General features: G+C 39.9%; 1 protein-coding gene across 1 annotated transcript in view; it reads right to left on the bottom strand.

Moving 5' to 3' along the window:
- Window positions 1-13,027, bottom strand: part of RHEB (Ras homolog enriched in brain) — a 53,066-nt gene that overhangs the window by 25,854 nt on the left and 14,185 nt on the right. Inside the window, exon 2 of the mRNA XM_012662135.1 lies at window positions 1,348-1,419. Within this exon, the coding sequence (XP_012517589.1) occupies window positions 1,348-1,419 (72 nt within the window). The remainder of the gene's footprint in view (window positions 1-1,347; window positions 1,420-13,027) is intronic.

Here is a 13,027-nt window from a genome sequence, read left to right as displayed (position 1 = left end):
ACTGTAGAGCAAAAGCAGCCATAGACAAGGTGTAAAGGAATAAGCATGGCTGTGTCCCAACAAAATGTTGTGGATATTAAAATCTGAATTTCATATAATTTTCATGTCACAGATATTATTTTTCTTTGGACTTTTAAAAAATATTTAAAAATGTAAAAACCTTTCTTAGGCTGTACAAAACCAGGCAGTGGACCTTTCTGGACTGCAGGCTAGAGTATGCCAACCCCCCTGTTGTAAGCCAAAGCATTTAAAATGTTTCTCTTGGAAGCTTCAGGCAGGTAAAGTCTATGAATCTAGTTGTTACCAAGTTTATGAACCTCGCTGTTAAGTCTGCTTCATGTCTAAATGTCTAATATGCTAATCAGATTTTGATGAATCCCATGTTTAAACCTGAATGTGCCCAGTGACAAATCCTAGGTAAGTCTTGGTCTCAAGTATCTGAGAAGACTGGTTCCAGGACCAACTGGAGCTCTAAGATAACCTAAAACAAGACCAGCGTCAATGGATGAAACAGTTTCACATTGTCCTTAGTGATTCCTAGAATCAAAGCTGGGCACCATGTCATGCACCTGTAGTCCCAGCTACTTGGGAGGCTGAAGCAGGAGGACAGCTTCAGCTCAGGAGTTCAAAGTCTGTTCAAAGTCTGTTAACATATGGAGACCCTGTTTCTTAAAAAAAAAAAAGAAAAAAAAAGGTTTGTCTCATGGTCCTAGAATCCTTCAGGAAGATTCTGAAACCATGGATTGAAAATGAACAAAGTAAAGGTTGTGGCTGGTTCTGGTCCCCCCTGCTTTTGTCTGCATATGGCCTGAAATGCTGGCAGGCTTTTGGAGCCGAATTCTTTCCAATGCCGCAACTGCTCTCTCCAATGCCAGAACAGGCCATTTCTCTTTCAAGTCTTTAGGACTGAAAAGGCGGCTGTGGAGAAATCGTAGGTGGGGGTAGTGGTGTATTACTGCTTCTATAAGAGCAAGAAACAAGGGACCTGGAGTGTTTTCATTCTTGCAGGCTTGGCATCCTTAAAAAGGGCTACTACCACTAAGAAGGGGCAAAAAAAAAATCTATTCTCTATTCCTGTTTTAAAGCTGATTATGGAATATGGACGTTTCAATACTGGACTGGATTCCTACGGACTTGAATAACACTTTCTAGACGGCAGGGGATGTGGACACTGAATGAAAAATCTTTCAGTGTAAAGTGGGTAAAGCTTTTGGAAGTTTTCTTTGACCCCAATTGGGAATTATATAGATTTTATCGTTCGCAATCAAAGCCTCCATGAACACACAATGGCTATTTGTACACAAAAGGAGGCTTCTCAGTTTTTAAGGACTTGAAAACAATACTTACTGTTTTCTATGGTTGGATCGTAGGAGTCAACAAATTGGCCTTCAACAAACTGAATCGTCAATGAGGATTTCCCTAAAAAAGAGAATAACAACTCAGTATGTACTGGCATATTAAGGTAAAAATTTTTAATTCTACTGCTTTATTAAAAAAAACACTCTAATAGATGAAGAAAGTGAAGGTACTGGGGTCAAAAAACAAATTTCATTAATTTGATGTATAAGAGCAGACTTTAAGCAATCAATCTATTACAAATTAAACACTTCTGTGACATAAACAAATACTACTGACCAACAAGCACATGTGATATTGTTAAAGGTGAACTTTTAAATAAGGTCCAAAGTAAGCTAATGTCTACCTGTCCTTGAAATCTAGCTATTTAATTTTAATATGGAAATTAACAAAAATGATAAGTTTCTTCATGCTCTTTCATACATGACTGTTAGAAGTGTTACCAGGTACAGCTTTTAAAAAGAATAATCTGAAAATACATAACAAAAGTTTTTTGTTTTTTTTTTTTTGAGACAGAGTCTCACTGTGTTGCCCGGGCTAGAGTGCCGTGGCGTCATCCTAGCTCACAGCAACCTCAAACTCCTGGGTTCAAGTGATCCTCCTGCCTCAGCCTCCCGAGTAGCTGGGACTACAGGCATGCGCCACCATGCCCGGCTAATTTTTTCTATATATTTTTAGTTGTCCAGCTGATTTCTTTCTATTTTTAGTAGAGACGGGGTCTCGCTCTTGCTCAGGCTGGTCTCGAACTCCTGAGCTCAAACAATCCGCCCACCTCGGCCTCCCAGAGAGCTAGGATTACAGGCGTGAGCCACCGCGCCCGGCCAACAAAAGTTTTTCTTTTAAAAAACTGCTTGAAGATAGAAATCTTACCTCAATCATTCAGTATCAAAGGCCTAGCAATACCTAGACAACTAAGAAATGTTTTGGATTTCACAAAAATCACTAGTAATAATTGAGCTTGTATGTTAACAAAGCAAGAATTAGAGCCCTAACTTCTCATCCCTCTACTTGTTACCTAAAATTTCCACTAGGAGAGTCTAGAACAGGGTACATGTCTTATGAAGAAACCATGAAAGAACTATAAACTAAAAATATTAGAAAATCCTAAATCCCCTGCACCAAGTGAACTAATGGACCCCAGGAAAACCTTAAAACTGAGTTTCCAGTCAAGCCAGGGAGGTTGGACATGCCTGGTTATACTCTCTCCCTTTTGGAGTTTAGATACAATTTACTAGCATTAATGTTAAAATAGAGATAATAAGACTGACAAAACTGATTCTTTGTGGCAATAAGATACTAAATCACAAACAAGACCTAAGGCCATGCAAAGCAAAGGTTAAGTCATGCCTGCTGGCCATCAATTTTGTTTAACAGGTTACTTTGAGCAGGTATATGGTAGCTGGCTCTAACATTTGTTCTACTAACTCCAAGGTTTTAGATAAAGCTTTATTCCTTTAAGCAATTACAAATTAAGAATCTATGAATCCACCTATAACCTGTAAGCCCCCACTTCAGGATATTCCGCCTTTCCAGGGTGCACCAATGTATACCTTCCATGCACTGATTTATGATTTTACACGAAATTCCTGTATCCCTGAAATGTATAAAACCAAACCGTAATCTGGACTTCTGGGGTTTGTGTATCCCCAGGCCTCAGTCACTCACATTGGCTCAAAACAAACCTCTTTATTTTACTGTTTGGCTTTTCTGTTAATAGAACACGGTGCAGGTGATTTTATCACTGGGAAAAAAGAAGTGGTTCCTCCCTAATTTCACCCCCAAACCGTTCCTTCTCTCTTACATCCTCAGAACATTAAATACATGCTCTATAAGCTGGCTGTATTTCACTTAACTTCCATCACAAAAGGAGGCTTTGCAGTTAGAGCAGGATGTGCAGTTAGAGCAAAAGAGAATGTCATGGTAACACCATCCTCTACTCCTGGGGTTTAACTTGTGCTTTCCCCTCCTCCAAACCATGGAGCAATGCACTTCACAGGCGGCACAATGTTTTCACACCAAAGCCATTTCCCACATACTTAAAAATGCATTTATGGCCGGGCGCGGTGGCTCACGCCTGTAATCCTAGCACTCTGGGAGGCTGAGGTGGGTGGATCGCTCAAGGTCAGGAGTTCTAGACCAGCCTGAGCAAGAGTGAGACCCCGTCTCTACCAAAAAATAGAAAGAAATTATCTGGACAACTAAAAAAAAATATATATATATATAGAAAAAATTAGCCAGGCATGGTGGTGCATGCCTGTAGTCCCAGCTACTCGGGAGGCTGAGGCAGTAGGATTGCTTGAGCCCAGGAGTTTGAGGTTGCTGTGAGCTAGGCTGACGCCACGGCGCTCACTCTAGCCAGCGCAACAAAGCGAGACTCTGTCTCAAAAAAAAAAAAAAAAAAATGCATTTATTAAAAAGCTGACTTATTAGCTAGGCATAGTGACGTGTGCCAGTAGTCCCAGCTACTCAGGAGGCTGAGGCGGAAGGACTGCCTTAGCCCAGGAGCCAGGCTGCAGTGAGCTATGATCATGCCACTGTACTCCAGCCTGGGCAACAGAACGAGACCCTGTCTCTTAAAGAAAAACAAAAAAAAGCAAAAATCTGGCTTAAAAGTAGGAGCTGCTGGGAGACAAGAAGAAAGTCCAGAAGTTGGCAGACCTATTTTATTTCTCACCAGCAGCTGAATATATAGTTCAAAATGTCTCTAGGATTACTAAAACCTGAAACCATTCTCTAAAAAGCAGCCTACATGAGCAATTGAAAATAAAATATCACTCCTCTGCTTAAAATCCTCACTACAATTAGAATTCCCAACTCCTGACCACAGCCCACATAACAGCAAGCCCTTCCCGCTCTGGCTACCTCTCTGATCTCATCTGCCAACGCCCCCATCCACTCCTCAGGCTCCAATCATATCCCTTCTGCTCCTGCCAAGTCCAAGTCTGCCTTGGCTCCTTTATTCTAGCCAACACCATTCCCCTATCTTTTTTTAAGCTCATTCTGATCTGAGCTTAAATGGTAGGTCTACAGAGTAATCTCCTTCAAGACAACCCTGTGTAAGGCAGCACCCACTCCCTAACAGTCTCTCTTCACAGCCACCCTGTTTCATTTCTTGTTAGTATTTGATGTTATCTGAAACAATCTTCATTTATTGATTACTCCATCCAGACCGACACAGTGCTCACACGCTGCAGACACTCAGATTTCTGAACAAATTAATGAAATTAAAGCTCACTCTTTGTAGGTCAACCTCATCCATTTAGATACTGCAAAAGACCTCAAATTTTATACAAACGAAATAGTAAACAGTTCAATAGAAATTAAGAAACAATTTAACCAGTATTTATTGGTAGCCAATCATGGGCCTACCTACGATACAGGGATACAATAGTATTTCAGGAACTCTAATATTTCAATCGGACTGTGTTCAAAAGAAAACATGCTATATATGTTAACCCATAAATAATTATTTAACTCAAAATATAGCAAAACTATTTTATGTAATGAAAATAGCAAGGGGAAAATCCTCTTTTATATTAACAAAACTGAAAAATTAGAAGGCATTAAGAAAATTCTTAGTGAATGCTATTGCTTCAAGCAAAAGTAGCTTAATTAGAATGAAAGAAGAGAAAAAGAAACTTAAGGGTTTTTAAAGGGTACTTTTAGGGACTTCTTGGGTTTTGATACCCTTAACTAATGTAGGTAGATACGGGTTTGTGGGTTTTTTTTTTTTTTTTGCTTACAAATGGAAATAAAGGAAAGAAAGAAAGCAGAATATTTTTTCATTAAAGAAAAAAGAGGGGGATTAAACAGACTTTGGTAACTTTTTTTGGAAGTAGAACTGGACTGAAAATATCAAAAGAAAGGGGTTAGGGCCGATGATATATGTGATAAGCTCCCCAAGAGCCGGGAAGCTAGTAGGAAACACTGGATGAGACAGTTCTCTATTGGGACCGGCCAAGTCTCAACACCCTGACTTGCAGGAGTGAAAGAAGAGGAGCCCCTAAGTGTTACCATCTGAAATTTAGGAAGCCACATTCAAACTGAAAACAAAGTTATACATACTAAACAAGACAGCATGAGATAAAGTACAAAAATGGAGTTACAGATAACAAGTGGACCAGATTTAAAAGATACAATTATCATTACCTATTCAAAGAGTTCCCTATTTATATCATAAAGGGCATAAATTATTTGACTGGCTAAATTAACATTTAACTGAAGAATATAACTAATCATTCTGGCAAAAGCAGACAATGTCATCTAACCACTGTTGCTTCAGCAAGTAGTAAACTAGGATACCAGAATTAAAAGCTTAGTCCTCAAGTCATAAACTGTATTGCTCAATCAGACGGCCCCAGGGAGAAAGGTATTATTCATTAGCAGAGAAGGGACTGAAGAAAAACTGGTTTCCCTTAGGTCTCTCCTCCCAGGGACTCTCCCCCTAAGGCGAGAACATTAATTATTTAAATCAAGAGACTGGAAGGCTACATATGCTGGCATGACACAGCTGTTTTCTACCATTTCCATTAAAAAGTAGAATTATTAGATAACTTACTAGACAACTAGTGTTGAAACCTTTATAAGTCAGCATTAAATGATAATTAATCTCCGTAAATGAGTCCCATTGCTCTCATTTTCAAGTTCTTAGTTCTGGTTATTATAATTTCTGGCTTTACAGAGCATCCTCTGACACAGCAATTCAGCTTTTTGGTCAAGTTTTTTGCGTGCAGTTTTCTTGCTGCTACAAAAAGGCACTGCTGATCTACAGCAAATTATGTTATTTACTATGATCGCATTTTATTTTTTCTCTCAATAACTTCATACTTACTTTGGCTTTTCTCCTTAGCAAATTCAGGTTCTGAAACACTACTTACTTGCTGAAGATGTTTCAGCAATGACCATGCTCTCAAGCAGCTTATAAATATACACAACCTGAGGAGAATCTCAAACTCCAGATCAACTCTTTGGAGAAATGTTATATAAAAACAACACAGGAGTGATCTGAAATAAACAGAAAGGCAGCACATGCCCAGATGTGTGTTGATCCACATACAAATATAAATTACTCATTTTATGACATACCTTATGGCAACCCAAAATAAGTGACTGAGGAAAAAGTCTCAATCAATGAAGGTTTTTTTAAGCCACAGTTCAGGACATGCTCAGGAAAAACAAAGCCACAGAGCTGTTTTTTGGAAGGGGAATTTAGAGGTTTCAGTACTTAAGGGGATAGGGCATATACATACAGAAAGGTGGGGGAGCAAGGGGGGGATAGGTAGTTAGACAAAATGGTTACATTCTTGTGAGACCTAGGAAAGTCTACATTTTACATATGGCAAATATTAGAAGAGAAAAAGGGAGTGAAAGGCATCAATTAATTACGCAGACATCCCTGAGTAGGTGGAAGAATGTCTGATGCTGTCTCATCTCTGTTCTGCACCTGGGAGGATAAACTTGTAATCATTATTAGTGTGGAATCAAACAGACTTTAGTTTTAGGAGCTTTACTAGCCCGCAGACCTGAAGTTACAATTTGCATGTCCTTGCTTATGGGAGGCCAGCAGGGAAATTTCCTTAATGAATGATCTGTCCCACCAGCCCTTCCCAGGTGCCTGAGGCCTTTACACTTTCCCTTTTGCATAAGGAGTTCCAGGCTGGTCCTGAGATTTTTATTTTCTTTTATAGTTACTACAAAAAGTTTGAAAAGGATATATCCCAATTCCTACAATTAATTTCCAAATACTCTTCTCCAAACCAAAAACCACCTTAACTTTAACACATTAACTGCCATGTGAGTTGTATTTAACTCATGTTAGTTTTTGAGCCTGGGGCCTTGCGAAACATGTCACAGGTCTCTTTACCTTGGGAGCCCCATTGCATATAACTCACACAGAAACAATAAAAAGTAACAAATTTTTTATTAAATCAGAAAGGATTTTTTGTTTGCAAAGTTTTTATTGTATTTCGTAATAAAACACTATGGTCTCAAGGGGAAAAAATTTTTTTTCTAGTGTGGCACTCAATGTGTTAAAAACCATAAAAATTATTTTAAAAACAATTCTCCTGAATGTTTCCCAGGGAAAAATAGCACTGTTATGGTTTTTTTTTTTCAGTGATAAAAAGGCACAGCAGCCTTTTGAAGGAGCTCAGGAAATTTCAACCCAAAATGTGACTCCTTGGTATAAAGAGTATTTCGAATGAACACATTGCCACACTAGAAAAAAAATTTCTTCCTTAGGGCCATGGTGTTTTATTACGAAAATAAAATTAAAACTTCAAAAACAAAACGATCCTTTTTAATTTAATGAAAAATTTAGTGAAAAACAAAATTTACTGCCTTCTATTTATTTAATCCACGTTTTTAGAATTTGTCATTATTAATTGTAACAATAAGAACATCAACAAGATTTTTCACGAACCAACTGTTAGGGTGAAGATAGATTTCTCACGCAGAAATAAATATATAAAAGTTCATTTTAAGAGAGAGAGAGAGAGAGAGACAGAGAGAGAGAGACAGAGACAGAGACAGAGACTGCTCCTCCTCAGGCACCCGCATCTCCCACCTACCAATCAATACACAGGGCCAGGTATTCTCCCAGAGCCCTCGCTTTCTGACTCTCGTCGCCTAATCCAGACCATCTCAGTGTTTTCGATTCAGGGGTCATGAAGTCGATATACTGAGCCGTGACCTGCGCTGTTTTTTAGGAAATAGGAACACCAGCATGGATTGCAAATAACAATGTGCTACGAACCTTCTGTCTCAGTTACACACACTCATAACTGGGTCACAACGTAAGAAGTACTTCTCACTAAGGGCAGCAGCCAAAAAGGTTAGAAATACACTGCTCTGCCCTGAATCTCCAATCTCCACCAGGTTTCACTTTCTTCCCTATCCAGCTTAAGCCCCAAGATAAATCACTTTCTGCTACTTCTTTGTCAGAAGTCTCCAGATTTCCCTTCTCTGGGGCCCTTCAATAAACCTCTATGATCTTCGTCTAATCAACTGCTTTTGTGAGCTTGTTGAGCCCAGGTGCAAAAAAAAATTCCACAACCGTGTAGGAGGGAGACTCTTAACAAGCTATGGATTTTCTGGCCCCATACTCTAAAGAGAGTAGGATCCCTTCCCTCCTACAGTAGTAGTTCTTAAAGTGTGGGCCCAGCGGCTTAGTGCCACAGGGTAACTTGTTACAAACGCAAATTAAGCCCCACCTAAACCTACCAGAAGGGCAATCCCAGAATGGAAGTGCTAACTGCACACTGCAGTCTAAGAACTACTGCCCTCAGGCAACAAATCCAACTATCACCTATCCCCTCCTAATCCTCCCCAGCAGCTCAGACCATAAGTACTTAAAGTACACCTAACAGGGGCCAGGCATTGGGACATAGCCAAGAGTAAGTCATGTGGTGGCCTCTGAGGCACCAGAGAGGCACTCTCAATTTCCCTCCCACCACTATTCTCCACTCGCCCAGCGTCACGGCCTCCGTGCGCGTCAGACAGTGGCTGGAGCCCCTGCACTGGCTGTGCAGTGTCTGCCGGTCTTTCATGCTCTCACCTTATCACCACTGTTCAAGGAAGAGGCTGCCACACCCTCCCTTCCACAAAAGCTGTTCTATTCCCTGTTCTCTAGATCCTCCTGAAATAGCTGTAAACACTTTTTTAGTTTCTCGTTTAGCTTACTCCATTCCATGTGGCTTGTTATAAAGGTGTCTCTAAAATATTTAAATATATTTCAAAATCCAAGGGGGTATACTGACTTATGTTCCTCTTTTGCTCTCAGTGCTATATAGAAAGACTGGGTGCTGCAGCTGTTAGGTGCTACATGCTTCACCATGAAGACAAGTGCACCCTACAGAATGATCTCAGCCACTTAAAGTTCTAGTCCACTAATCCAAATTAAATGCATCCATGGGGATGCACGTCTAACTGTGTGACCCACAGAAATCTGATCATAGTACCTGACAAAAGGTGTATAGATTCTGGCTTGAGTAACCTTCAAGGAAAAGGTCAAGTAAATAGAGGCTAATGCTCTGGAGACAATTAAGGAAGAGCAACAGTCCTACAACTTTACAACAGAAATCAAACATCAATGGAACCTATAGGACAGAGCTGAACAAGTACCACTGAATTGAAAGGATACCATCGAAAAATGATTGGCCAGAAACAAGCTGTGACTTCTGGAGGTCTACCACCACAGGAACTGAACTAGGACATTCCCACCGACCAGCAATTTGGTTTGCTGTCCCCTCCAGCTCCCTTGGAGCTAAATGGGTTACACATTCATATAAAACTCTACTTCTAGTTTCATCAATTACAGACGGAACAGCTTTTGTAAAATAAGATTAGCTCCCCAATCTGTCTTTCTTCCTCCCAGTTCTACCTCCTAACAGCTGTATTTTTACAGTTCCTAGCTTAGTAACATTTTATACCATTCTGAATTCCAAGTTTTCAGAACTCTAAGGATTAATTTATTCATTTACTCAAATATCTCTTCAGGAGCTATTACGTGCCAGGCACAATTCTAAGCACTGTGATACATCAGTGAACACACAGAAATCCCTTCCTTAGCATGTGAATTGTAACAGGGAGAAACATATTAAAAATAAGTATAATAGATGCAATAAATCAGAGAAAATCTGGGTATCTATTCCTTGTAACCAAGAGGACGTAATTTAAATAACTACCATGACTTTTTAAACTAATGAATATATGTAAGCAATGATGATCACCTGCCAGTAATGCTACAAAAAGAGAAGTAATCAGACTTTAAGTGTCTCCTGATGCAAACACAGACCACCCACTCTGGAAGGGAGGGACCCACTCAAATCTGATCAAACTGTTAGATCTAACTACCAATTTATAGGAAATATAGAAATCAAATGAACATGTTAAATATTATTGAGATGCAGTAGCAAAACCCAGATTCTAGGTAACACTTTGGGACCCACATAAACCAGAATTTCTAGAGGTGGGACCTATACTTTAATATTTAAAAAAAAAAAAATCTGGTGATTCCAACATGTAGCCAAATTTGAAAACCAGTATTCCGAAGTAGTGCTTCCCTAATGGTAAAGGACAAAGGGTTCACCCAGGCACCTTGGTAAGTGTAGATTTTTAATCTATTAGCTCTGGGATGAGGCATGGGATTTTCCATTTTTACCAGGCTCCCTAGCTATGCTGATCTCCAGACCATACTTGGAGTCGCAAAGTTCTAAAGTTTAGGCCGGGCTCGGTGGCTCACGCCTGTAATCCCAGCACCTTCGGAGGTCAAAGCGAGAACATCACGGGAGCCCAGGAGTCTAAGACCAGCCTGAGCAACAAGCAAGACCCTGTCTAAAACAAAAATTAGCCAGGCGTGGTGGCACATGCCTGTAGTTCTAGCTACTCCGTAGGCTGAGGTGGGAAGATGGCTTGAGTCTAGGAGTTCGAGGTTACAGTGAGCTACAATTGTGCTACTGTACTTCAGCCTCGGTCACAGACTATGACCTTGTCTCTAAATAAATAAATAAACAAACAAACATACATAAATAAAGTTTAGGACACTGGTTCTCAAACGCAGGTGCACCTAGGGATCACCTAAGGAGTTCCCAAAACTATGGCCTGGATCCCACCCAAGCATCAGTGATTCTAATCTAATTGGTAAGGGGTACAGTCTAGGCATGGGGACTTTTAAAAGCCTCCCAGGTGATTCTAATGTGCCACAGTTTGCACATCATGGCCTTAAAGTCAGTATCAAGGACGGCAGAACAAAGAGATGGAAAGAACCTGTGTTCTTGAACTGACCACTCAACCAGCCTCTAGTCTTGCATCTGTTAGTAGCTTTCCTTACCGTTTAAGCCAGCATGAGTTAATCTGCAGTCAAAAACATCCTAATCGATCACAGTATTAACAGTATTATCACAAAAGAACTGAAAAATCTAGTATTTTCTTATGAGGGTCACTCAAATCGTTCCTCTCCTATCTGATAAATTTATATTTCACAATAATAGGCATCTTCAGTCAATTCCCTGCTTTAAAGAACTTCACAGGCCGGATGCTGCGGTGGCTCACACCTGTAATCCTAGCACTCCGGGAGGCTGAGGCAGGAGGACTGCTTGAGCTCAGGAGTTTGAGACCAGCCTGTGCAAGAGTGAGACCCCCGTCTCTACCATAAATAGAAAGAAATTAGCCAAACAACTAAAACTAGGAAAAATTAGCCGGGCACGGTGGTGCATGCCTGTAGTCCCACCTATCCGGGAGGCTGAGGCAGGAGGATTGCTTAAGCCCAGGAGTTTGAGGTTGTTGTGAGCGAGGCTGACACCACGGCACTCTAGCCTGGGCAACAGAGTGAGACTTCGTCTCAAAAAAAAAAAAGGAAAAAACCATAAACAAAAAAATTAATAAACTGGACTTCATCAAAATTACTAACTTCTGCTCTTTGAAGCACAGGAAACTGAAAATGAAGCCACAGACTAGGAGAAACGATTCACTTTATATGTATATCTGAAAAAAGACATCTATTCAGAATATATAACTCAATAAAAAAGAATCCAATAATATAGGCAAAAGACTTGAACAGACACTTCACAGATGAGAATATTCAAATTATACCTCAAAAAACTTGATTTAAGAAAAAAAGACAAAATATGAAAAAAATGGAAGACAAAGCATTTACTATTTTTTACTAAGCAGTATGGGATGGTGATTATTAGCTATGTGACCTTAGGCAGTTCTCCTGAGTCTGTTTCCTCATCTGTAAAATGGAGATAATAGTATTAGTATTAATAACTTAGGTTATTAAGTATGAAATGTCTGATTATTTCCTTGAGTACTAAGTTTTGAGAGCTAGTATCTCTGACATTTCACTTTGACACTTGTTTTCTTTTTATCAAGAAGGTACATCCTCAGTTTTTCAAATGCACGTTTTGGGTTGTGATTAGCTTTCAAATTTTTTTTAGAACAGTTTTTGTGAAACCATGGATAAGTCAAAAATTCATGTTATTTTCAAATATGAGTTCCACTGTGGAACCAATGCAGCACAGACAGCTTGAAATATGAACAAAGTGTTTGGGAAGGATGTGGCTAATGAATGCATGGTACATGTTGATGGTCTGAGAAGTTCAGTTCTGGTGATTTTTATCTTCAAAATGAGCGACGTGGGTGACCTGAGACCAAGGTGAATAATGATGAGCCAAAAGCTGTAGTGGAAGCAAATCCGTTTCAACCTACTCGTGAATTAGCAGCAAGGTTTGATGTTACTATTCCAACAATATTGGACCATTTGAAACAAATCGGCAAGGTAAAGAAGCTGGACCAATGGATATTGCATGAAGTAAACGAGTGTCAGCAGAGAAATTATCTCCAAGCTTGCCTTTCTTTGATGTCACAACATAAAGGCGAACCATTTATTTCTACACTGTATTGTAACATGATGAAAACTGGATTCTTTTTGACAACCCCAAATGTTTGGCACAATGGTTGGATAACCTGAAACACAGTCCAAAACCAAATATTCATCAAAAAAAGCTAACAGTGTCTGTTTGGTGGTCTAGCACTGGTATTATCCACTACAGCTTCATGAAACCTGGTGAATCAATTATAGAGGATGTCTACTGCAACCAACAAGGAGACGATGAGGGCCGGGCGCGGTGGCTCACACCTGTAATCTTAGCTCTCTGGGAGGCCGAGGCGG

This window comes from Propithecus coquereli, unplaced genomic scaffold, assembly GCF_000956105.1.
Source record: "Propithecus coquereli isolate 6110/MARCELLA unplaced genomic scaffold, Pcoq_1.0 Scaffold75, whole genome shotgun sequence".
Taxonomy (NCBI): Eukaryota; Metazoa; Chordata; class Mammalia; order Primates; family Indriidae; genus Propithecus; species Propithecus coquereli.
Note: the sequence above shows the minus strand (reverse complement) of the source record. Positions and strands in the feature narration are given on the sequence as shown.